The sequence below is a fragment of the Nipponia nippon genome, unplaced genomic scaffold (genome assembly GCF_047370975.1).
Source record: "Nipponia nippon isolate SJK-2023a ecotype South Korea unplaced genomic scaffold, ASM4737097v1 scaffold_2, whole genome shotgun sequence".
Lineage (NCBI taxonomy): Eukaryota > Metazoa > Chordata > Aves > Pelecaniformes > Threskiornithidae > Nipponia > Nipponia nippon.
In genome coordinates, this window is record NW_028262336.1 from 15747222 (window position 1) to 15773334 (window position 26113).

The 26113-nt window shown below is 43.2% G+C and overlaps 1 protein-coding gene across 2 annotated transcripts in view; it reads right to left on the reverse strand.

Moving 5' to 3' along the window:
- MPZL1 (myelin protein zero like 1) overlaps positions 1–26113 on the reverse strand; it is a 35282-nt gene that overhangs the window by 3505 nt on the left and 5664 nt on the right. The window contains exons 2-5 of one of the 2 annotated variants that reach the window (XM_087758084.1): positions 14883–15043; positions 11350–11563; positions 6548–6680; positions 3098–3203 (exon numbers count right to left, since the gene is read on the reverse strand). In XM_087758084.1, the coding sequence (XP_087614210.1) occupies positions 3098–3203; positions 6548–6680; positions 11350–11563; positions 14883–15043 (614 nt within the window). The remainder of the gene's footprint in view (positions 1–3097; positions 3204–6547; positions 6681–11349; positions 11564–14882; positions 15044–26113) is intronic. The other variant, XM_087758085.1, reaches the window with a different exon arrangement.

A 26113-nucleotide genomic window follows, 5' to 3' on the forward strand; every position in this document is an offset into this window, starting at 1 on the left:
AACACACATCTGCCTTCCAGTTTGCCTGCTGCAACTCAGCTTACTAGCTAAACAAGGACATCCATGTGGGAAACACATATAGTTCTTGCCTTCACTGGAAATGCTTTTCTCACTCATCCAAGTAACAGTCACGGTAGAGTACAAGTCACTACGGAATGATGGCATGGAGAAGAAACACCACATACAAATTTGACAGGACAGAACATACCTGCTGAGAAGGAAGACACAGTGAAAACAAGTGGAACTGAATCAACCAGCTGAACATTCACAGAATCAGATATGCATACTTTCAGCACTCTGGGGCACTCCAGAAAGCAAGGTCCACTCTCGATAAACTTGCACCCAAAACACAAAGGAAGTGCAGGCGCAAGTGCACTTTCAGCTGAGAAGCAATGTGGACAAATACTTCATCACTGATTCTTAAACTGATAAGTAAATTACAAAATTAATAAACTTCATTTAATAAATTTAATTTAAATGCCACTCTTTGAGAGTGAACACCTCTATGACTGTTTTTAACTTGCAGAGGCAGGGATTGTGCATTTGTATTCATGGTTCTTCTCTGCCAGTGAAGCACGAAGCATTCAGTCAGTTCCTACGTGTCCTACCCAGTAAAAGGCTACAAGGAAGTCCACAGGCCTTTACTGTTTGACCGCAGCACTGACTGTGTGAACCACGGGTCTAAAACTGCCAGGCAATCCAAGAGACACAAAAGTGTGCCTGAATCAGCAAGCGGGCTGCAGCAGCTTCTGCGAACTGCTAGGAATCTGAATATCAGCATTTCAGCTCCACAACAGCTCAAAAGCTTGAATACTACAACTAATTTTGTGATTACCAAGAAATATCAGGTTTTACTTATATGTGATGCTAGATTTCAAATATGTTAATTTGCATGTTGATATCACCCTTTAAAAAAAAAAATAGGCTAGAAGTTAAAATGTAAGTGCAATCAATTGAAATTTAGTTTCCTCGCTGATATAAACCATCTGTTCAAAATCTGATCTACCCTGATTTTATTGTGGGTCTTTTTAAAGACAAGTAAATATGTTTACTTGCTGTTCTGTAAAGATGGGGCAAATGCTTAACAGAAGGCAGAGGAACCACTTGCTGCTACAACTGTTTGCCAAGAAAAGAAAATCCAGACAAAGAACTCTTTGCCTGACAGAAGAGGTTTAAAAACTAAAAAACTAAACTAAAACTAAACAAAACTAAAGCCATTTGCCATATTTTTCCTTTGAGGTCAGCAGTGTTCACACATTGGGTTTTCCTTTAGGAACTTCCCTGCGGGAAGACCCTGAAGGACTCTGTCAAGGAACAAGCAGACTGCAGTGACTACAGAAGGGCAAAAGCATGCTGATTCGGAGTTATCTTTACAAAGTTTAGATTTGCTCTGACATGTTCCTTCCAATACGTTGAGACCCAGAACACTGGGGACACAGAAGGGTGAGGACACAGCAAGTTTTCACACCAAAACATTACAGAGAAGATAAAAGCATTTTTGCTTTCAAGATGTAAGTGCAGAACAGCAAAACTCCTCCTCCGTGTAGCTCTCAGGGCACTTGCATGTACTGCTTCGTACCATGACAGTAATTAGATAAAACATCTTGGTCTTTTGACCTAAGGAAGTTGACTCCAACAGCTACTGCAACATACATCCCATACATAAGCTTTTTCTTTTTTTTTTTTTCCTTTTTTTTGGTGGGTGGGGGAGGCAGGAATCACCTGTCTCATTCACCCAATCTAGAAACCCCTTCCACGAACTAGAGAAGACGAGCTTTATCTAGGCCTTATAGGCAGCCTGCTGCTACTAGACCCACTCCAGTCAAAATCTGAACTATTTTTAAATCTTATAACTTGAGCATATTGCCTTTATGTTCAGAGAATAGCTGTTCTCTGAAGTCAGCACGTAGCTTCGTGGGCCTATGTGCTAAAACTGTGGAAATACTGCACCTGCCAAGAACAAGATGCATTTCAAAACCAGACTGGAAGCCCAACAGAGTAGGGACTTTGACTTTATCCAGCTCACTGTCAGCACTGTATTTTTTTCCTGTAGTGTTAACACATTAACACACATCTCGAATTATTTCCTCAGGAGAAATTAAGAAACCAGGTATTAACTCTGATTTAGAAACCTGTCAGTGCACACAGTACTCTGCAGCCACTTGCTAAAAGGTAGTTAATTAAGAAAAAGTCCATTTCGGACTTAAACTCACTCAGGATCCGTACCTCCACAGGAAAATTGCTGGGAATACACAAATCAAGAGGTAAGAAACAGCTTGCAAATAAGGAAATCCTGTACGCTGTTAACAGGTAACCATATATTGTGTAGAATCCCTGTCTGACTCATGCTCTCTCCCCCCTGACTAATTTCCCATGGGATGTTAAGTCTGGATAAGAGGCACCTTTTTCCTTCAAAGTCAGCAGAACTTTGCCAACAGCAGCAAGCACAAGACAAAGCGTGGCAATTTCAAGCCCACAAAAGTTGGGTGGCTCAGCAGAGGAGAGCTCTCAGCAGCAAGAGTCATCTTCAAACTGATCGTCACTGGTCAGCGTTTGCACTGCGCTGGCTCATTTCTCTGTGAAGGAAGTAAACGCCACAGAGCATGCACCTTCACAGTGAGGAGAGGGTAAGTAAAATTCCTCCCCATTACAATCCTAGAACAGATTAGGCAGCTTTATGGGGTGATTATACATCTAGCAGACAATGTTGTCTCTGTATTAAACAGCTACCCACTGCCCACTCCTCATCCTTACCAGGCTCTCATCCTTGCACTTCGCTACCACTTGTGTATGTTAACGCACAAGATCGGAACCATCTTTTTTTATACATTACTACAAAAAGTAGTAAAAAAACTCCATCTCAACGAATATAAAGATGCTATTCTTTCAGTTGCACTAAACCTTCTACAGGAGAGTTCACCAATCCCAGCTCACTGCCCATCCCTTGTTCGGAGCAGACACTTTTACCCCCCCAGCCCCCATCACGTTAACAGACAGCACCTAATTCACCTGTCCCGCCCTGGCTTTATCTTTTCCATACCATCTCCCCCACACTCTGGGAGGATCCTGCTTCGGGAAGCAGCAGGACGCAGTTTACCTGGTGTGATCTGGCGGGCACGCTGTTTACCAGACCCTCTGTGTCGGAGGGCGACTTCTGCGGAGCCTGCTTAACCGGTGACATCAAGCTCTCAGATGTACTGCAGCTGACGAGGTGGCAGAGCAGAGTTTGCACGACAATGTTCAAGAGGCACACACACAAAAAAAAGAGAACAAAAACAAAAAACGAGTGATGGCAAGATGAATGCGGCAGGTTATGCCAAAGTAAAAACGAACACACTAAAAATGGATTCTGAAATAAACACATGTAATTCTCCATCTCTCCCCAGACATTTCTCTATCCTTCCTCCCAGAGTCTCACTGGTAAGCAACATGAAGGAACAACTATTAACAACTATAGGACAGCAGCTCCTGCAAAACCCCTGTTCCCTAGATATTCCCATTCAACCCAACCTGTCTAAAACGGTATGTGTTTTCTTCACTGAGGCTTCAGACTCAGTTAACAGTGGTAAACAGCAATTCTCTTCTAACTATAAGCTAAATAGTCCCAGTCACTGAAGCAAGTGTTGTGCCGGTGCTACCATTAGAGCAAACACTTGCAAGAGCCACCAGCTCTCCATACCAGCAAGGCGGTTCCTACCAGACTTCGCATCACTTCCCTTGCTTTTGGTTAGCCTACGATCCCAACATAATTCTGCCCGCTCACAACAGACACTAGTCTCTGAAGCAATTACTTTAAGAGTCACACATGACCTGTAAGCTATGTGCCCTAATATAGCTACTTGAATATCTAATCAGGTAAATCGTGTTTTTCAAACAAGAAAATTGTCTCGTGGTGAGAACCGACACCCCTAAAAGAAGGTTGCCAGTTTTCACTCTCTGTTTGCTTCTTTCAATCTGCTTAAAGCAGGACTTTTCTTTTTGAAAAGAAAACAAGCCTGTGACAGAGAAGTGAATACCACAGAGCTAAGCATATAAGCAGGTGCCCTTAAACTTAACGTTAGTAGCTTCTGGGCAATGCAGTAATGGATCTCTCAATGCTAGATCTACCTCCTTGTACCCACGCACCCAGGAAAGAAAACTAGCCACCTCCTTGGCAGCAGACACAGGAGTTCCCGTTGCTACCACAACTCTCTGACCACTGGGCATCCTTTTCCCCCAATCTTTGTAGACAGACAGGGTACAAAGCAAGTACAGAAACAAACAAATGAGGACAGTGACATTAAGCAGACCACCTCCTCACAGGGCAATCACTTTTTATCTCTTGCTAAGTCTAACCATAGAAGACTTCGCTCCTCATACATGCACTGCCCCCAGCCGTCACGGCAAGGGGCTTCTACTGTCTCAGAGACAAAGCAGCCCTTCTGTTACCAAAATGATGTAATCGTGAATTGTTTGCTTTATTCACAAAATTCCTGAGACCTACACTATCTAAAAGTCGTAATTCAGGTTTAAGCAACTAATGCACTTAGATCACTGCAAGTTTTCAAATACCTGAGCTGTCTGAGCCAGAGGAACACTTACAGGGAATTCACTTTTATTTTGACACAGAAAGGGCTCTGAATTTCCTGTGCTTTAGTCAATGCACTGGCAAGTTCACTGTTGGAAGAGATGGAGGGACACCATCTGGGATAAGCAGCAATCCCACCCCAGTTAGACATGAGACAATGAAACCCAAAGCACCCAGTGAAATGCATCATCCCTTTGCCAACAGATTGCAGCACAAATTACAGTGAAGTTATGTTAGTAGAGCGCTAGCTGGTTAGTCAGCAAAGGAAGAGGAAATGTGTACACATACACACAGGTATTAACAGCAACCACCAACTTGATTAGTTACCATGGTGTCTAGTGGGACTGGAAGAGAAGACCCAGCCCTGCTACATTCCCAATCTGGCGTCTATATCAGGATCTCTGTAAGGAGAGGAAGGTAAGCAGGATCCGATCCCAGCACACCAAGGCAGAAAGAAAAAAAAAAAAAACACAACACACCAAAGTCAGAGCATGAACGGAGACTGTGGCCATGCAGGGGTTCCAGATGCCGCGCAGTGCCCCAGCCCACCTCAGTTCAAGGCAGAATAGTTATCTAAGAGTAAGTGCATCTCACCACCACCACCACCACACACTGGGTTAGCATCATGTAGAAGACAGTCCGTAAGTTTGGAGAGGGTCACAGCACACCTGGTTTCTCTTTACATGTCATGCAGAGCTGGCATGGTCAGTGAAAGCAGTATTTAAACTTCAGAGATTACTTTCCCAAGAGACTAGTTAAATCTACTACAAGAAATTACAGTGCATAAACTACTGCTCCAGGCTCAGCACCAGCATGTGTCCTTCAGCAGGAAGACACTGGAGAGCAGGTCACTTGGACGCAAGGCAAGCGGACCACCTCACGCACACTGCTGGTGCATGACACTGCAGGCTTCTTTTCAGTTCTTAGGGGAAGGACACATGCAGAAAGGGAAAACCAGGCTTTCCACACAATTTTGAGCACACACAGCCGCCTTTGCTATATTTAGCCTTACCACTGGGCAATAGTCAACTCACTTTCTCTAAGCTCTCCAACTGGGAAAAGGACAGGGCAAAGTTTTATTTAGAAATCCTCACAAGTTTGTTTTTGGAGTTATTTTCTTTTATCCCACAGGCAACCCAAAGAACCTGCAGGAAGCAGGAATATTTGTTGGGTAAAGAACAGAAGAAAGTTATAAGTTTGGGGTTTGTTTCTAAGACTACATACATAATTTTCATTCTTTCTTATAGCAGCAAATTACCATCTAATTAGAGAGGAGAGAAAAGGAAGCGCCTCCCCCACCAGCACCAAGCTCCATCACCACAGGATTCAAGCCTGCCTTTGTTAGTTCTTGTTGTTTTTTCGTATGCCCGCTCAAAGATCTGTGCTTCACTTTGGAGTTATCCTCCTAACACCAAAAACCTTGCAGGGATGGTAACAGTTAACAAAAAACAGACAGTGAATGAGAATGGATGCAGAGTGGCTACTTCTTCCTTACTCTGAAGTGTGGAGATGAATGGGGTTTTGGCAAGTATACTCCAGGCTCAGGAGCCAGACACCGGTAACTGAAAAATCCAGTCTTAATCTCAACACAAAGCAATTCCTTAAAAGTGCATGTGTGGCACTTTTCCTTTCGGGGTTGGGGGTGGTAGGGGGAAGCGGGGCTGGAGGGAAGGGAAGGGGAACAGACGAGAGCTAGGGAATCTTGGATTAAATGTTCTTAGGGCATATATGCTTGTGGCTGGGGATCAGCTCCAACATTTAGTGATTTTTCAGGTGCAACCCATGGTCAGTAGGTCTTTTCAAGCACAGTACAAAGATAATCATTATAGGCAGATGACCAGTGTTCCACATGACCATACCCTATCTCTAGCCATGGTTGCCAAGACTTGGGTGAAACCACTCCTACCCCCCTCTCAGCCCTCCCTCTGATCCTGCTGCTGTTCCTCACATCATCCACAGGTGAGGAGGGAGATCTCTTACCCAGAGTATCGTTTTTTAGAGTTGTTCTTTCTGATGACAAGACACACGACAATAGAGATGAGCGGTGAGAGACCTGTAACCGTACCGATGACTATCCCTGCCACCATGGCAATGGGGAACGCAGGCAGGCTGTCTGGGGAGAGAAGGGAGAAAACATTCAACTCTTCTGCATTCCCTGATTAACAGACGTGCAAACCACAAATGCTCTTGACCTTGGATTCATTTAGAGCAGAAGGCACTAATGTAGTATCCAGGAATTACAACATGCAGCCTAAGTGGTAGTAATAGCTGGCAGCCAGTAGAATAACATATGAACAGAGTACACACCAAGAGTGGTCTTAATGTCACTGTCCTTCAGAAGAGAGTTTATACTGAACCAAGAATTTTTACATGTCAGGGAACACAAGTGACAATGAGGACAAGCCTGGCTCATTTTGTACCTGAGGGGAAAAAAAAAAGTTACATTCATCTGGCAATTCCCAGTGAGGTCAACAGGAAAAGGCAGGCACACTTGAAAGCAGATATGAATGTAGCGCACTGCTAACCAACCAAGAGAGCTGCAGACTGGGTGCTCTCTGGGTAGCATGCAGCAGACAGCCCAGTTACTACCCATGGTCACTCTTAAGAGTGTTTATACACGATTTTGGTGTCTCAAAATACATCTGTATACATTTTTATACAGTCATTCTTTCCCTTCTTAAGTCAGGATCATTGTGTGATACTAGAAATACGCTTACAGGAACACAGTATTGCTTTACTCGCGCTTTCCCCAATATAATTTTGTGGGAGGGTAGGCCAAGAAAGAGCAGCCAGAAATAAAAGCCAACCAGAGAATGAGTACAAAAGACTCACAAGATAAAGAATAGACAGACTACCATAATAGCTTTTCCCAGTAAGAAATGAAGTCCCTCCCCTCGCCCCGCATCATCTTTAATGCAAGGAACATCTTAGACCAGAGGGTTTCTTACCAGACTCCATGCTACACTAGCTACTTGCACCAAATACAAGTGAATCAGCCTAAGATCCAACAGGTAAAACATCTTATACAGAAAAATCTTTCTCGGATACCTGCATCCGATCATCACAGAATCGTTGAGGTTGGAAGGGACGTCTTGAGATTGCCTAGTCCAACCCCCCTGCTCAAGCAGGGTCAGCTAGCACAGTTTGCTCAATACCCTGTCCAGTTTGGTTTTGACTGTCTCCAAGGATAGGAGACTCCATAACCTCTTTGGGCAACCTATTCCAGTCTTCAACCACAGTCAAAATGTGTTTTCTTATGTTCAAACAGAATTTCCTGTGTTTCAATTTACACCCATTGTCTCTTGTCCTGTCACTAGGCACCACTGAAGGGCTTGGCTCAAGTCTTCTGTAGACCCTGTCAACATACATAAATACTTGGTGAGAGGATTCTCCTGAGTCTGTCTTCTCTTTTGCAGGCTAGACAACCCCAGCTCCCTCAGCTTCTCCTCGTATGAAAGGTGGTCCAGTCCCTTAATTATCTTAGTTGCTCTTTGCTGGACTCACTCCAGCAAGGACCACAGGCCATGCTTATACAAAGCATTCCCAGCAAGTTTGCAGTCTGTAGACCAAGCTCATTTTGACATACTTATCTAGAAGGGAGCAGCACAACACAGTACCCTGAAGCAGGGGCATCATACTAAGAAAAGAGGGCTTACATTTAGTACTGTTCATTTTGAATTCAGTGACTTTCAGGAGAAGGGCTACCTGATCTCTAGCTGTTTCACTGATCATACCATCATTTGGCCGAATATCACATCAGCAGCTTTCCTAGCTCTCCAATGTTAGATGCCAATTCATAACAACACGGTAATTCAGAGTCTTAGTAAGAAATTAAAGATCAAGACATGAGTGCCACAATTTAGAGGAAGACATCCCTTCTTTCCAGAACCTTTCAGCAGCCCAGAGATCCACCTGCGAGTAAGGAAGAGAGTCCTACAAACGGTAATACTTTTCAGGTACATAAGACTGAGATTGTGTTTGAGCCCCACGCAAAGGTAAAAAAATTTATTTTGAGGCATATAAGAAGTAGGAGTTCCCTAGTTTCTGTGCTTTTTCACCTTTCCAAGCGCAGAAATAACTGTCTGCAAAAGCATCAAAACAGACATGCATTTCTGTTAGCAGACCACCCGTTGCCTTGTACACAAAGAAAAAAACCACACATACTTTTTCAGAGCAAGAAAGTAAGCAACAATCCGAAACTATAGTGCAGAGTGTCCGCTGAAAGAGTGATATTAAAAACTTGATGGTTTTGTCATTTCTTTGACGCAGGTGGGTTTTTTTGGTTGGTTGAATTTCAGTAAAGGACAGTAGTTATGTTCTGTTAACAGAGGTTTTTAAGACCGTATAAAAAAATGCAACTGTTTGCACGTGAAACTAGAGCCTGGCTTTATTGCCTCTCAGAACATGGTCCAACAGACTACAGAAAAGCTCACACAATTTTATGACCACATAGTTCAGCCGAAGAATGTCTCCCCCCATGTTTTTCTTATATTTTTCAGCATTCCACAGTTACATGAATTCCTCATAAGTACTTGCAGAGCAGCCAATGACTTCATTCTAACAGACAGTCCCAGCTACATAACCAAACACCAGCTCTGAAAGCTAACGTTTAAGTTAATAGCTTAACACAAGCCAAAAATCCATCCTTTCAAAGAACTCTTTTCACTTATCACTGTAATTCAAAGCAACTTCCATTTTCGCTGAAAGTGTATTAGTATCAGTTTTATGAAACAGGCAGGAAACTGAAGTTTTCTATTGCTGCTACGTACAAAGATTTTCATATGACAATTCTAATTTTATCCCCCATGAGAGTTCAGATCAAAGATGGACTACCTCCAGATAACACTGTGTTCAAGACAGTTTGTGTTAAGTAGCTTCCTATTACAAGTAGGGGCAGCCTAGTGTAAGGACTTGGAATTCCCTACAAATTTCTGTCATTTAGGCTTTGAACAGCAGTCCTTTCCAGATTCAGATGCACTAGTGAAAGAACAGTCTTGCTTCTCATCCCTGCCAGTAGGATTCTTCCACTGTAGCTGATGGAGCTGTTTGCGCAAACGCTATGTAGATACTGCAGGGAAAATCAGCTGAGTTAGCTTGGCTTGGCAATTTTAAACAGTTAAACTAACCTGGAACTTATTAAACGTTTAATCCAAAATCTAAGGCTAACCAAGCATCTATGAGATCATTTAAATGTGTAAAGTATGTATGTGGCTTTGAACAGTTTACAACCCAGACATACATTCCAGAACAATTAAATGTATACATAGTAAAAAAAAAAAAAAAAAAATATATGCACAAGAGTCAACATGTACTTATTTCAACTGAAAAAATTTCTCCAGCTCAGTTCAGGATGAGTTAGAACCTACTTTCAGGTAAAGTCAGAATGCAAGACAGCATTACAGCTATAGCTTGAAAACCTGTTTTCAAGGTCTTCCTAAGAATTTGAAGTCAATTGTTGCAGCATTTTTCTGATGATGAGAAGTATTGCCAAATACAGGGTTCCCTTCAGAAACAGATTCTCTTGTCCAGATGCTCCACCTATGGGGAAGTCAGCATGCAAGTCTGTTGAAAAATATCAGCTGAATTAGTGTACTGAAGTCAGTCTTCATTTGCTTAACCTGGGTTAAAATCTGAAGAGGCTTTGCCAAGACAGCCTGACTTTGCCAAACCAGCAGTTGCTTTACTGCTTCTTCATAGAGACTATCAATACATTGTAAAAAAATAAACTGACCCTATTTTATATAGACTTCAAACTTCCAAGAAACAGAAAGTTCTAAGTGATGGCAGGACCTCTGGAGGTCCCATCCAACTCAAACTGCTCTGTGAAGAGAAGAGTTAGATATAGACCTTGCCTACACAAGTACATGGAATGACCTCATGAGCAGGGGTACACACCTGTTACAGCACCAGTATCGTTCTAATTAGAGCATACATGTAGGCATCTTCCCTAACATATTCAAATCTAATGGAATAGCTGTATCAGCACTGCCATTTATGAATTCAACATTTATTCTTGTCCTTATTAAATATAAATTTGGAAATCTGATCACTGTAAGAACCATTTCATTGTAGGAACAGTCACACTTCGGCTGACCTCCAGCTTAGCTAGAACAATCAAATGTTTTGGATGGCCAAGGGAAATAAAGAGCCAAATTGACACACAGAATATAAGTGCTCTTGAACTGTGATCACTGTTAGCAAATGCTAACCAGAAGCCTTAAATGACTGCAAGTAGACAGCCCTTGCAGTTTATAAGAGTCAGCACGGATACTGTAAGAACATCCGAGTAAAAGAGACAATGCACATCCAACACAAACACCTTCCCATGGAAGACAGTAGGATTTCACTGTGTCAGTTCCTGCTCAGGACAGATTATCAGTTTTGTTTACCAGTATATATACTGGATGGGTTCCAAAAAGAAGTTTGTCACTTTCACTCCTTGCTCCCCAGATTTCAAAAGTCACCTTAACCCTTGATGTAGCATAATACAGAAAAAAAAAAATCATAGGACTTTGAAATGAGAAGATGGGTTTTCATCCAGGCTTCCACCAGCTTTTGCTAATACTTGTTAAAAGCATAGGAATTAGTGGGTACAGAGAAAAAGGGTATGACATTCAGTTTTTTAAACAGCTGACAGAATATCAGTTTGATTATTAGGACCTGGAAGAAGACAATTAGAAAGATAGTTGTTCCCTCCAGGCTACTCCCCCACCCCCAAGAAAAGCGATACAGACACAGAAGGGGAGGGAGGGGGGGAGAAAATAATCATATAGGGTCAATACCTTTCTCCACAACTCTAACTCGTATTTCTCCTGGTTTGACAACAATGTCAGGTGGGTTCTTGACATCGCAAATATAAGTGCCGTTGTCCCGGAACTGCATGTTTGATATACTGATAGAAGCATCTTTCTTGTTAAGATCTCCAGCCCAAGTGATCCTGTCTTTAAATGGTATGTCCTTTCCAGGGTATGGCTTTCCATTAAAGTAATAGAAAAACTGTAGTCAAGGAAAAGAGGATATAAGAACAATCCAATTAGAGATTACAGAGCTACCATGCTTCTCTCACTATTACAGCATTCTCCCAGAATCCACTGTATCCACAGCTAATATTTTACATTTTTTTTTCTCCTGCCTCAGCACTTCAGTCTGGCTTGTTGCCTCTTGATCACATAACCATGCTATGGCTTATACCTCAATCATACTACCACAACAGACTGCAAGTTTTGGTTTTCTGTTGGTTTTGTTTTGTTTTGTGGTTGGATTGTTTGGGGTTTCTTTCCTGATTTTGGGGACATGGGGTTTCACAAACAAGGAGGTGAGGGAAAGAGAAAAAGGCTGGTAGCCTGGGAATAATTAAAGGCTAGACCGGTTCTGGATCACAGCCATCTGTCTTTCAGGCACAGGAAGCCTTCTGCATCCTAGTAGGAAAAGGATACCGAGTTTCCTATCACGTGTTTTGCTGTGTGTTACTTGCAACTACAGCACAGCTAAATTAACATGCAACACCCTCCTTCCCTCCACCCCCCAAAAAATCCCATGAGTAATTTAGAGTGTACCTAGCTGTTTTCCAGAAACCTTCGCAGTGACTAAATGTAACTGTTTGCCAGTTTTTAGGTGACTAAGTTGCACATTGGCCCTGCATTCCCTAGACGTGACCAAAAATCCTTGAAGAATGAACCTGTTTAGTACAGTCTGAGAAGAAACTACGTATTTTCTCACTATACCTGGCCAAAATTGGAATTTACAGCAGTAGAAGTGCATAGACTTCTACAGGACAACACTGCTTTCAAACATATGGGACGTTTGAACACCGGCCATAACCCTGAGAGAGGGATCAAGGCTGTATTGCAGGAGCACATTCATTCTTAATTTCACATTCTGAAAGAGAGCAAGACAAACTTAACTCAAACAAGAATCAACCTGAACTCTCTTCAATTCAGTCTCCAGAGCATGGTTAAAGAAATCTAAAGACAATATTCCAGCTTCCTCTTCCTACAGCCTTCTTTGCAAAGCAGTCTCTCTGCCACAGAACAGGCTGGCTACAAGCCAGTCCTCTTTCCATTCAAGTCATCTCCCATCTCTTTTCCTGTTCCGACCCTTGATCTGAGGCTTACCATTCCAACATCCTCTCTCTCAGACCCGCACTCTGAATATCAGGCCTGATCATTTGGCAGCACAAATCTTATCCAGATCAGGTATGTGCACATGACCATCTGTTGTGCCACAGTCAATCCGATGCTTATTTGTTGTCTACAGGCTAGCGTAAATCCAACAAACTATCTCATCTGGTAGGAAGTGTGCTAGCACACAGTCATCTGTCAACATTTTGGAGGAAATCTGCATCAGTCTGCAGCATTTCCAGCTGGATTATAACCTTTAGCACAGAAGCACTGCATTACCACACCCCTGTACATGGGGGGAGTCATCCAACTGGAAGTCTAGAAGGCAAAAGGCAGATTCCTCAACTCTCTCTAGGTGTCCTCACCTAGGGGAGGAGAAATCACAAAGTAAAATATGTCCTGAAACACAAGCTAAGTGACTCAAGGCACTCCATGCCTATGATGAAGCGATTTAACATGAGACTTCTTTTGAAACCTAAAGCTGATGGGTTTAGACTGGTTTAAGCCGATGGTGAAACTCTGCTGTCATCAGATGTTTTATTCACACGCAGAGATGTCTCTATAACTGGGCATGTGGAGGGGGAAGGGGACAAGCAGGGGAAGCTTTCGGTCAAGTCAGCCTCACCACATGGCCACAAGATTGCCAGTGCTGATTCTAAAGAGGCACAGGACCACCCTTTTCAGGAGAAGCATGGACTTAGACATAAGCTGATCATGAGATTGATCTTTCAAATTAATGCCCACCAAGCCATGTAATTGACATGACTTGGTTTCATAAGAAAATCTTCCCTCTATACCTCCCCCAGCCCCTCAAAAGGAACAAGGAATTAACATCAGATCATGCTGGGTCACTTCTGCTCAAAGATAATTTGCTTTTCTCTCAGTTGTGCTGATAACTACATCCAGGTAGAATGTCTAAATTGACTTCACTTCCAAAAAAGCTTTATGGCCTGAAGTTGTATTTCTACAATAAGGGGTTTGGACAGTGATGCAGAAAGGGAAGGGCAAAACAGGATATATGGTGGATATTTCTACGGGGAGTGGAAAGCATACAAACAGATGGCTTCTTTTCACCCTTCCTGTTCAACATTGGTAGGAAATATGCCCTACTTCCTTAAGCTTTTGCCCAGCTACTGCTTTGGCTTCCCAAGGAGAAGAGCTCCCTTTTGAAAACTAAATATTTACTCACTGAGAGTTCAGAAGCTGATTCTTCAGAGCTCTATATATTGAGCAAGATCCTCATACACTGTTTTGGATTATCTCTGTTTTGAGCATTGAAGGGGTCCTAGAGTTTAAATGATCCCATATCTGCAGCAGAGGGAAGAAGACAAACCCTAACAGGCTGAGCAACCTGCTGTCCCCACCTCTTCCCTGTTGCCCCAGAGTCCCTTGTTCTGCTTCCTCTAAATTCTCACTCAGGGCAAGGAATAAGAGGGAAGCAGAAGTGTCAAGAGAGCTCAGACTCAGATGTGCACAGCTTACATGACGGAGGAAGAAGACAGCTAACAACCTACCAAAGCCACTCCTTGAAGGTTCACACCCAAAGGACCTGAGCACACCTGGGCTCAACATACAGGACATGAGTGATGGCAATTATTATTAGCCTAAGTTGCTTGATAGTCTGATTTTTTTACTTGTCAAATAACTAAAATATGAGGATGTAACTGCTTACTGATTTGAGCAATTCAATTCTGTTCTGAAACCAGAAAGACTGGTCTTATTTTAAACCCTTTCAAATAGAGGCTATACACTACACAAGCAGAAAATAAGCAGCATGAACAACACACAATGCAACACTGTAATAGCGGTAATTCAAATTCTGTGACCGCTATCATTCAGTGCACAGCTTCGCAGCTTATTTCAAGTGCAAAAGAATATAGAACTTAGGAGAAGATTCCTAAATGCTCATCTACTTCATACATACTGCTACCACACCAACACCCCTCTCCTCTGACTAACAAAGTACCAGTATATTTTACAGATGCTGCACACTCCAGTCTCTGCAGAGATCTAGCATATGGCAATACTTTTAAACAACTCTAAAAAAGCCCCCCTAAAATCACAGCGACGGAGACAAGACACATGGAAGGAGGCTCCAATCCATATTTGCTTGCTCCTCAGAACCAGCTAGAAGACCTCTGCACACTTATCACAGCCTCCCCTCCCAGGTTTTTTCCCCTACAGCTGTTCCTTACTGAGATACGAGTTGCGGCTCCCTCTGGTTGAAAGCTCCAAGAAACAGATGCTGCGCTGCTGATCACTTCCACAGATGTAAACGTGCACGGAAGCTTTGCGTCTGTCCCATTCTCCACAAATATCTCCTCTGGTGTGTTGACCTCTACTGCTGATACTTTGACTGTATGGGAAAGGTAAAGAGAAGAAAGAAGGAGAACAAGCGGCATCAGTGCTGTTTTGAGAGTCAGGAAGTTGAAGTGATAACTGTTCATATCACATCGCCTGTAAGGGGAAAAGAGAAGAGACATCAACAACTCCTACACCAAGTGTGTGCACAGACATTGCATTATACCTGCAAATACAAACAAGTAGAGAGCAGGCCAGTTCACTTCTCTTTCCTTGCATTATCCGTTACAGGATGTTTTCCATCCACAGATGTTTCCTCTACAACAGTTTGTGGAAGTCAATTCTATGGTGCAAAGGATGAGTTTAAGACTCTTTCCTACTAGCTGCCAGCAGACACTGTAATAAACAAGCCCCATCGGAGGAACTAACATCTTGGACCCAGCTATTACTCAGTTTCCTCTCTGGCTCACATCTTGTTTCCCATCTCCAGTTTTTCTCAGCTGTAGGTAGAACAAAAGCTCACCTCCAGAAAGCTGAGGAGTAAACCTCTCTGGCTCCCAGCTACGCCATCTGCTTCTGCTCTCTGGCACGCTTCAAGGTTTTCATGTGCAAGACCTCATAAATAATCACTCCGCTATAGTTCAGAAGCATGAGAGTAGTTTAATTTTTTTCTACCATGAGGCTTATGCATGGTCAAAACCGCAAGCAGATCACAACCACCCCCCAAATTTAAAGTAATCAAGGTTAATATTGTGCTTGTACTGGTAGTTTTCCTACAGAGTAAGTGAAATTCAGCGTGATTCGGAAAAACTGTTGAACATATTCTTTATCTGGCACCTTTTAAACTGCAAAGACACTATTTCTATCCTGATTTAAGCAAAGACACATCTGTACATTCATTCAAGTTTATGTTAAGAAGCAAAGCATGGTCTTGTGACATCACAAAAGAATGTCTTTCAGCGTTTGTGTCACGTCCATGTGACAGCAAAAATCTTGTAAAATCACTGTGGGTGGATGCGCATGTGACATGTGCCCCTGGTAACTCAAATGTAAGTTCTGATTTTTATTAAACCATGGTTTTCAGCATACAGATGATACTAGTAGTCTGCTGCTGATCACAGGATTCTATTTTTCTGGGCTACATTATCTTAAATTCAGGGGTTTTTCTCCCTTATTAGAAGAGCAAAGCAAGCCTTCCTGCTTCTTGGAATTGGTTGGATGGTGGCATCCAGAGGGTAGTGGTCAACGGCTCAATGTCCTGATGGACACTGGTGACAAGCGGTGTCCCTCAGGGGTCCGTATTGGGACCAGTACTGTTTACTATGTTCATCAATGACATATACAGTGGGATCGACTGCACCCTCAGCCAGTTTGCAGGTGACACCAAGCTGAGTGGTGTGGTTGACACGTGTGAGGGACGGGATGCCATCCAGAGGGACCTGGACAAGCTCGAGAAGTGGGCCCGTGTGAACCTCATGAGGTTCAACAAGGCGAAGTGCAGGGTCCTGTACCTGGGTCCGGGCAACCCCCAGTATCAATACAGGATGGGGGATGAAAGGATTGAGAGCAGCCTTGCAGAGAAGGACCTGAGGGTACTGGCGGATGAAAAGCTGGACAGGAGCCAGAAATGTGTGCTTGCTGCCCAGAAAGCCAACCGTATCCTGGGCTGCATCAGAAGCAGTGAGGGAGGTGATTCTGCCCCTCTACTCCGCTCTGGTGAGACCCCACCTGGAGTGCTGCATCCAGCTCTGGGGTCCCCAGCACAAGAAAGACATGGACCTGTTGGGAGTGGGTTTATGCTTTTAGTCAGTGAGAGCTACCAGCTCAGCAGCCTTCAAAAGCAAGACAGCAAACTTCTTTCAAGTGATATGACCATCCTAAGGTGCAGATTTGACATAAACCAGGTTATTTTATTGGAGTTAAAATTAAGCAAAGCCCATGCTCCATAGATAATTTTAGAAACCATCTTTTTCATGTGTGACTCTAAGCCTTGTTCCCCAAGAAAACAAAGCTCACATGAGCTGTGCCACCTCCCATCTTCCTCTCTTGCCCCAAGACTACCAAGTCTATTGGGCAACTCCAGCTGACTGGCTGCAGCCCAAGGCCACAAACACAGCAGGCAGCGGCAGCTGGCCCTACAACACAGACTGCCTGCAAGCTCTGGCAGCTGTAGTTCAGTCAATGAAACAGCCAAACAATGAAAGAGATGAAGACACCCTGGCCATCTGGGTACACCCAACAATCACTATGTGCATGGCTTTGTAGGAACCGCTGTCTCTCACCCAACCAGCATGGCAAGCCAGGGGAAGGCAGAGCACATGCCCAGGGGACACAAAATGAGCATGCAAGCATTGCAGCGGCGGTAGAATTAAGCATACTGGTTTAATCACAATAACCAAAACCAGAAGAAACCACCATTCATTCACTTTGTCATTCAGAGTCCTAGCTGCTCACTTCTCAAACTCACTAACTCCTCAGTCCTGTCAGGTTATCCCTGATCCCTCAGACTCCCCTGTCATCATTGCTCTCATTTCAAAGGAGAGAAAGAGAAACAGCACCCTAAGGGAGGGGGATTTTCATCAAGAGGTTGTATCAGAGCTTCCTTTCTCTTGTACGTACTCTGACTATGGGCCAAAAAATATTCTTTTGTAAAACAATTACCAAATATTTATTTGGAACATACAAAGGCTTCTATCAGTTCAATGAAATGAACTCAGAGCTGCTGTGCTTTATGTATTTTTTCCAGCTAATGGAATAGAAAAGAAAAAAAACTAAAATCCATTGTTTTGAGTCCAAGCCACAGAACAAGCCTCCCTTTCAAGCATAAAACAAGCAAGATGCCCTCAGCATTTGTGTAGGAGGAAAAGAGTCTGCACAGACATTGTCTGCTTGTACATGGTACGGAGAACTCCTTGCCACACACAGGCAGTGGGTAGCACAGATCTGCTTAATCTAAAGAAGTCACTGTTCTAACTCACTAGCAACCCATGAGAGAACCGTAGCGAAGCAAAAGGAAAAAAAAATTCAACTTCTCCCTACAGTCTGGGAAGGCAGGAACTATGTAATCTTGTACAGATATTTCCAGCAAGTTTAGTTTTCATATATCCTATTGTTGGCTCAACTTAATGTTTTTCTTTGCTCATTCTCTCCCCCCAGCCTAAAAAAAGTCCCTCACTTCATTTGCTCTTTCAGTGTGCACTGCTTCAAAAAAATTTTTCCTGCCTCTGTTGTCTTACAGCACAAGACATAAGCTCCTCAAATCATAACATGATTGTTTGGAAGTGGTAGAGAGGCCATAATACTGGACATTTGTTCACCCTTAGCTCTCTACTCCCATACTTTCACTGATATGGTGGCAGTTCCCACTACCTTGAACTCTTTGGCCTCCTCTGCCATAATAAAATCCACATGGATCATCTCCAGCTCTAGCTCTTTTCCTTCTCTTTCCACATTTGCCAAGTTTACGTCCTTCTTCCAGCTCCTCCATCTATTTAAACACTTCAGTTGGAGGAAGTTGAATTTTGAGTCATATTCCAGTCACACTTACCCACTGCTCCATTCCTCAAGCTTATTCAGCCTTAGTTCCTCTCAAGAGGAAAAAATTTATCACAGGAGACTGTCTGAGAGAGAAGAGAGCTTTAGGAAGGGAAGGTCCGCAAGGTACATAGGGCAAAGATAAACACTTGCTCTTCTCCCATAGATCCTCCATGATCCCATCACCCTGTCCAACTCCTCATAGCCTGAATATTTCCCTCAGAATATCTCTTCTAGCCTTCAATTGCTTTAATTCTTCTTTTCAGGAAAAAGATGCTTCTGTTTTTCTCACCTACCACCAAAATCATTGGAGAACACCTGTGCCTCTTCAGCCATTTCATCTCTAGTGTTGCTGCAGCAGTTTCACTCCAATTACATCAACTCTCACCAGCTAAATTTTCAGCCACCACACTTCAATGAAAAGACTCCATCCTCATCTTCCTTCTCAGACAATCCTATTCTTGAAATAGGGCATGACACTCATACTCTTAGTAACTCACTAATCTTACTACTCTTACTTACTTACTGATCTTTTCTTATTGTTCCCATCATGGATCTTCATTAACACTCTCTCTATTCTCAGGTTTCTCTTTCCTCGGTATCTTGTCTCAGGGATCTCATCTGCAAAACAAGTTCAGCTCCCATCACTGCACTGACTACCCAGATCTGTGTCTCTGCTCAGGATCTGTCTCCTTATGTTCAGAGAACAGACTCAGTCTGACATCTTTGTCAATGCTAAGTTGTCAGCTCACGCTAAATGGGACTAAAACAGAGCTCATGTAATCTTAACGTCACCCTTGGAGCAGTTTGGTTACCGTGACACTTACTCATCTGTTACTGACCATGAATTGACTATAGAAGATGTAGTACTCAACATATGCATGCCCAGAGCAAGCATTATTCATTATACAGCATCGCCACCTAATCAATGTTATTGATTTAATACTGTTTTAACTTACTTGCTGCAAATGAACAAGACCTTCCTAACTCTGAAGGTGTAGCTCTCCAGTAGCTTAAGCAGATCTGAAGATACAGAGTTTCTTGATTTCTTCGTAATAACACCAGCACGTCTGCCACGTTAGAAAAACCTACTGAAAAAGCTACATGTTTTCAGATAGTTCAGCCCTGGCCCAGCTCACAACCCCCAGGCACGGTGCCATCACTGATACTCTTGAGAGTGGCAACGATATACTGCTCTGAGAACACCTCTGTGGAAGAAGCCTTTACTGTTACCAAGCAGCAAAGTATAAGAAGATAAGGTCATTCAGAATTGATAGCAGACAAGCATTCATAACCAAAAGAGTTTGCATCTAGTTAGTTAACTAAATTGTGGTTAACCATTTAGCTTTCAGTGAGATTAAGAGCAGTCAAGCTTATGGGTTTCACCAGAGCAACATGAAAGACCGCAGCATTGCACTGGTAAGTGAATTCAACTGGTATCTTTGAAATGGGGTACACCTTGATCAAAAAACTCTTAGAGAAGATGGCCAGTCGCTGTCTATAGCACAGTGACAGGAGTCCTCCTCACAGGTGTCCTCTCCGGGACATCTTTGGCCAGGTCAGCTGAGAGTCACCAAGTCACACGGGCTGGCAACTTAATCTGCACGGGAGACACAGCCTATGTGACTGGCTATCTTACAGGCCAAAGTCTGGATACTTCCCCTTGTCCGCTACCACTAACTGCTTACATTCAAAGCTATACCCTCCATTAAATGCAATAATATACAAATTATGGTCCACTCCCCAGAAACAAGTTACAAGATCATGAGTTGACATAACAAGGTTACACGGGGTTATAGAGATTCACCCATGCATGCCACAGGCATTTAAACGACACCAAGCATCCAAGCACTCATCCCTGTTTCAGTATTAAGACAGCGTTGCCCCCAACCATGTTATAGCATCGATCTCATCAGACTGTTCAAATCCACATTGCAGTACCTTCTCCTAAATGCTGTCCCTCACAACTTGGGAAGATCTGCAGAAAAACTGCAAACTTCCTTCAAGCTCTCTTAAGTGCCTCCAAAACATTTAGTAATGACATCTGTCTAAATCCAACAGTGCCTAGGCTGCCAGTGCTGGAAATCAATGCCTACTAAAGCCGAAGTGTTTTTTCCTACTTTTGCTTGTATCGCCTGGTTGCTTACACTTGTTTCATACTGGTTAAAAAAAAAAAAAAAATAACAAACACACCCACAAAACTTTTGGGCAAGGTTTTTATTCTACATTTTTGTATGCAGAAAATAGATGCCCACTCTGCTAGGCAAAGGCTGAAAATTTGGTTTAGTAGCACAAGGAAATCCCTCCTTGCACTGAAGGTTTACACTAATTAACACACAGCTAATTAAAATTTATTCGTAGACCACAGTCTCCGCTGAGATCTTGGATCCAATGAAAAAGTTCTGTTAATTAAGGCCATGAACACACCAAAATAAACTCGATTCCCCTGGATCCAACTCAGCTTGATCACTAGGAGTCCTAACAAACCAAGAATGCAAACAACTAACACTGTAATCACGGGCATCTTATTTCCACAAGCACAAACACAGCCTAAACAGAAACTGTTATCAGATCACTAAATACTGGATGCTTACAGCTGCTACAGTTCCCGTCCCACACTGGGAAAAGCGTTACGCTCCCTTCCTCTTGAAATGGCTAGTCATCAGTTTATTAATTAATACAAGCAACTTGCTTCGTTTATCTTAAAGATGCCCGATAATACAGTCATTTATATAATTTATAAATTAAGTCTCTTATGGATGAAAGATCAGGAAATAATCAAAAAGCCTGATGAAAGAAAGATTAAAAGATTCAGACAGGCTGTTACACGTAACAAGTTGATGACAGAGTTGCAGATCAGGAAAATGGGAAGAAATGCATGAATACAACAGAGTCTCAGCAGTTCACATTTAAAGGTCTCGATAAAACGACGGAAAAGTCAGTGTTTCGATATGTTCACTATGGTTTCCCCAGCAGCCCAGAAGTTTCATCAGAAAGGAGGATGTGGGATTTTCTAATGACTAGGGGTCATAAGTCACAAAACCAACATACACTCGTGAAGCAGTGCTTTCATTAAAAAATACTCCTAATGTCAAGCGTATTGTGAAACATCAAAGTCTATTGTTGACATCACTCTCAAGTACAGTTGCATGACATTTAGTTCCTTCTCTCACAGTTTCCCTGTACAATCAGCATGAAACAGCAGCAGCAACACCCCTACAAAACATTTGAGAAAACCGGCACAAAGTTACAGTCCCCTACTGCATTTATAGGCACTTATGTCCCCATAGGCCGTCATTTCTTCATTGCAGGTAAAACAACTGGTGGAGAAACCCTAGCTTTCACGGTCTTAATAGACAGGAGTAGACATGCCCAAACCGTTCCTCTGAAACTCCGCAAGACCTGTTAAAGCATCCAGACGCTGGATTGAATTTCCACACAAAAAATTCATTTACATCATGTAACCTTAACGTGGAAGTGAAATCCATGCCAGCCATTCTACCCAGGAGCAAACCATGCTCCTTCATAAGGAAACACACAAGTATTAAGGAGCCACACACATCAGTGTAACAAAAAATAGACTGTCTGACCATCTCCACACCAGAAATCCATCATGGTGTTACCTGGTCTGAAGTCTTATTAGGTGTACAGATACGTAGAAATACATATATACATATGTATTTTTATATATGTTCTTGCATGTTATTGTGGTTGATTGACCTTGGCTGGCTGCCAGATGCCCACCCAGCCGCTCTCTCACTATCCCTTCCCAAACAGGACAGGGGGAGAAAATAAGATGAAATTGCTCATGGGTAGAGATAAGGAGATCACTTACCAATTACTGCCCTAGGCAAAACAGATTTGACTTGGGGAAAATTAATTTATTGCCAATTGAAATAGAGTTGGATGGTGCGAAACGAAGACAAAAACTAAAATGCCTTTCCCCTACCCCTTTTTTCCCCCAGGTCAGCTTCATTCCTTCATTCCCAACTCCTCTACCCCACTCCCAGGCAGCCAGGAGGAGATGGAAGGTTGTGATCAGTCCGTAACAGCTCCTCTCTCCTCACACCTTTCCCTGCTTCAGCACGGGTTCTTCCCATGAGCTTGCAGTCCTTCAGGAGAACCTACTCCAGCCTAGGGTCATCCATGGGCTGCAGTGTGGATATCTGCTCCAGGGTGGTCCTCCCCATGTGCTGCAGGGGAATACCTGCTTCACCGTGGTCTCGCCCAAACCTTCCAGGGGTTGCAGGGGAATCTCTGCCCCAGTGCCTGGAGCACCTTCTCCCCTCCTCCTTCTCTCACCTTGGGGTTTGCAGTGCTGTTCCTCACACTTTTTCATCCCTCACTCCTCACTGCCTGTGTGGTGCTTTGTCCTCTCTTAAACATTATGGCAGAGGTGCCACCAGCTTGGCTGAGGGGCTCAGCCGTGCCCTGCGGTAGGTGGAGTGGAGCTGGTTGGAACTGGGTGTGTCAGGCATGAGGCAGCCCCAGCCTCTCCTCACGGAGACCATCCCTGCAGCCCACCACCACCAAAACCTTGACATCTACACCCCATACATTCATATACGACACGAAGCAACATCAGCTACAGAAATTATGACTAGACGAAGTCACGCCAACCAATCTTGACATCTAAATTTCAAGGCAAGTAAAACTAAATTCTGCTGCCTCAAAGGAGGACAGAAGAGTTTAGTTTCACTCTCAAATGCCAATCACCAGAACAACTTTTTACTGCTACTGCAACAGCTCCCCAGGTTGCCAATCTCATGAAGTAATTCGGGCTGCTGAAGGAAAGAGAGCTTCCTGTCTTCAGTAACACAGCCGGTCCTCAGCACCCTACCAGCTCTACGAAACAGAAAGAAAAGCTGCTGACTCCTAGCCCATGAACACCTACCACCTCCTGCTGCCTTGCTGCTGGGAACATTCATCCCCTGAGCAGAGACAAGCTCCGAAGAGCATCTGCTAACACAACATTCACTTTCTCTTGGCCTCTTTGCACATTCAGCTAAGCTCTGCCTGACTCAACAATGGGGGAAAAAAATAGCATCTTGTCACCCCAAGGGAAAGGAAAACAGTTTCACTGAGAAGCCTTAAGCAGGCTGTGGCAAAGCTGTCAGAGCAGTCAATAACATCCACGTACCTCAGCCCTGCATACCTCCGTGCACCTACTTTGACAGAACTTAAGTCTTCAGAGTCACTAAGCTTTGGTACCACCTTCTGCTTCCACACTATATAGTCAGTTTTTCAAGAGGTCTCCTCCACATGACACAGAGCTGCTCACTGTTCTACCAAGGGGCAGCAGAAGAACCTATGTCAAGATTTACTTCCAAAGTCCATGCTTTTAACCAGAAACGAGGAACAAGCATGAGAAACAGCAAAGAACATCTGAGCTCCCTTGCCAGCCAGGCCACAGATTTCTTGTTCAATCCCAAGGAAATCATTTTACTGGTGTATCACTCACTCAACATGGAAAGCATAAGATTGAGATGCTTGTAAAGGTGCCGAGATCCATGAACAAGTAAGCATTATAGTTGCACTGCTTCACGTGCATTGGCACATTCATAGTCATATGATACAGAGCCAGTCGTATGTCAGGTTTGGGCAGATGCTTATTTAGTCTCAAGGCCAGTAACATCTAGCCCTGTTCCACTAACTTTTCCTTGGGGATCACAAAACAATACTTCCCTGCCTATGCTGGAAACTGGGACACCAATCAGCAGCTCAGGTATTTTCCAAAGCAGGCATCATATTTTTCCATTCAACTGCCCTGAAGTGGTTTTCCTTCCATGACCAAGTAAGTTTACAAGTGTTCAAATTCAAGTAAACAGTTCTTGTTGACAAAGTCAAACCAAAACAGTGAAAAACCCAAAGGGGCAAGTTAAGTAAACCCATTCAAAGTGCAAAGGGTAACTGGAACAGCTGATGGCAGCTGTTCTACCTCTCATCTTGCAACACTAACATGGCCACTAACAAACACAGCAGATTACTCCTTGCGTACAAGGAAAGATTCCAGAAAATGGGAATTAAGATTAAAGAAGGACTACGCGGAATAAGAATATAAAGACTACATCTTAGAAGAGTCTCCTTGAAACACACCAAGTTTTTCCCACAAAAAAAGGATATCATTAAGCTTGCTTAACTAAAGAGCTGAGAGGTGGGTACACATGCTCAATACATGGCAGAGAGAATGAAGAAAGCATCCCACCATCACAAACATTTCCTAGAATTACTATAGCAATCCACTAAAACTGTCACAATGTCTACTAAAGAAATTAAAGTATTAGGGATCAGAAGTTGTAGACAAAAAAAAACAACCAAACAACAAGAACAAAAAGAATGACCCAAGGTGTGGACAGTAGAGACGGACAACACATCACTGGCTGGAATAAAAGCCTCCCTCTAGGTCAGCACTGGCTATTAGTACTATTTCAAGTGAAACTGTGTTAAAAATACCAGTCATGTTGCCAACTGCTGATGGCATGCAGCATCTTTTTGACAAGATCTAGCATTAGCAGCATGGAAACTGCCAGTTTCCAAAACAAACTAGGCAGTGGAATTTAGGATGTGGATACACAAATTTCACGAGGAGATACAGCGCAAAAAGCTACATATCAAACAGACATAAGAAGCTGCCCTTTTTTTCCCCTTTCACAACAATCAGTCCACAAAGTTGCAACCAACTCGGTGACAACAAATCTATATACACCAAGAAACATTTGCAGAAGACGCACTTTGAACCACCCAAGGTATTAGTAGCATTTCAGTACCAGTCACTCCCACCTGTCATCATTCCTGACCCAGCATCATGTCCATCTCTTGCCAAGTATTGGTATTTCCACCAGCCTGAAAGGTGAACACAGGATTTTTTCCTACGTATGGGGTGACCTGATTAAAACCTGTTAAATAAAATTCCATCACTTAACAGAGCAAGGAGACAGAGACAGCTGAAATTAAGTCGCCCAAGTGATGACCCTCCTCAGCTAACAGGGTACTCAGTCTCCCGGCCAATCTGTTCTGGTATGAGTAGAGACTTACTATCAGCAGTTCAAGCAAATCCAAAGCTCTCTGAGGACCAGATCCCTTACTGCTCCACCGATTGCTTAACGCCTGCACCCAGCTCTGGCACCTCACTCACAGCAATCTTACACTTACTTGCCAACCAAATTTGCTAACTTACTGGCTAAGCAAACTCATAACTAGCTATAACCTGCAGTAGCGCAACCACAAAACCAAAAGAAAAAGCCCATGCTGCGTATTTCAAAGCATTGTTTCACAAGAATTTGTCAGTGGTTGTGCCAATTTAAATAGCTCCCATACCCACTTAGAACACAATGTGATGAATCTGACCAGGAACTAATCCATGTTCAAAACAGCCCTTTTTCCGTTGTTTTCTTTTAAACTAGACCAACACCCTAAGCCAGTCCACTGTGCACCATATTTGTACAACAACAGCTGAGCAGGGTTAGGAAGCACTGAGTAGGAGCTGCCTCGGCTGGCTCTTCCCAGGAACGCTTCTCTTTTGCAAAGTGTTTGTGGCCTCCCTCGTAGCATACTCTACATCACTTCCCCAGGTTACACATATGAGGTCATT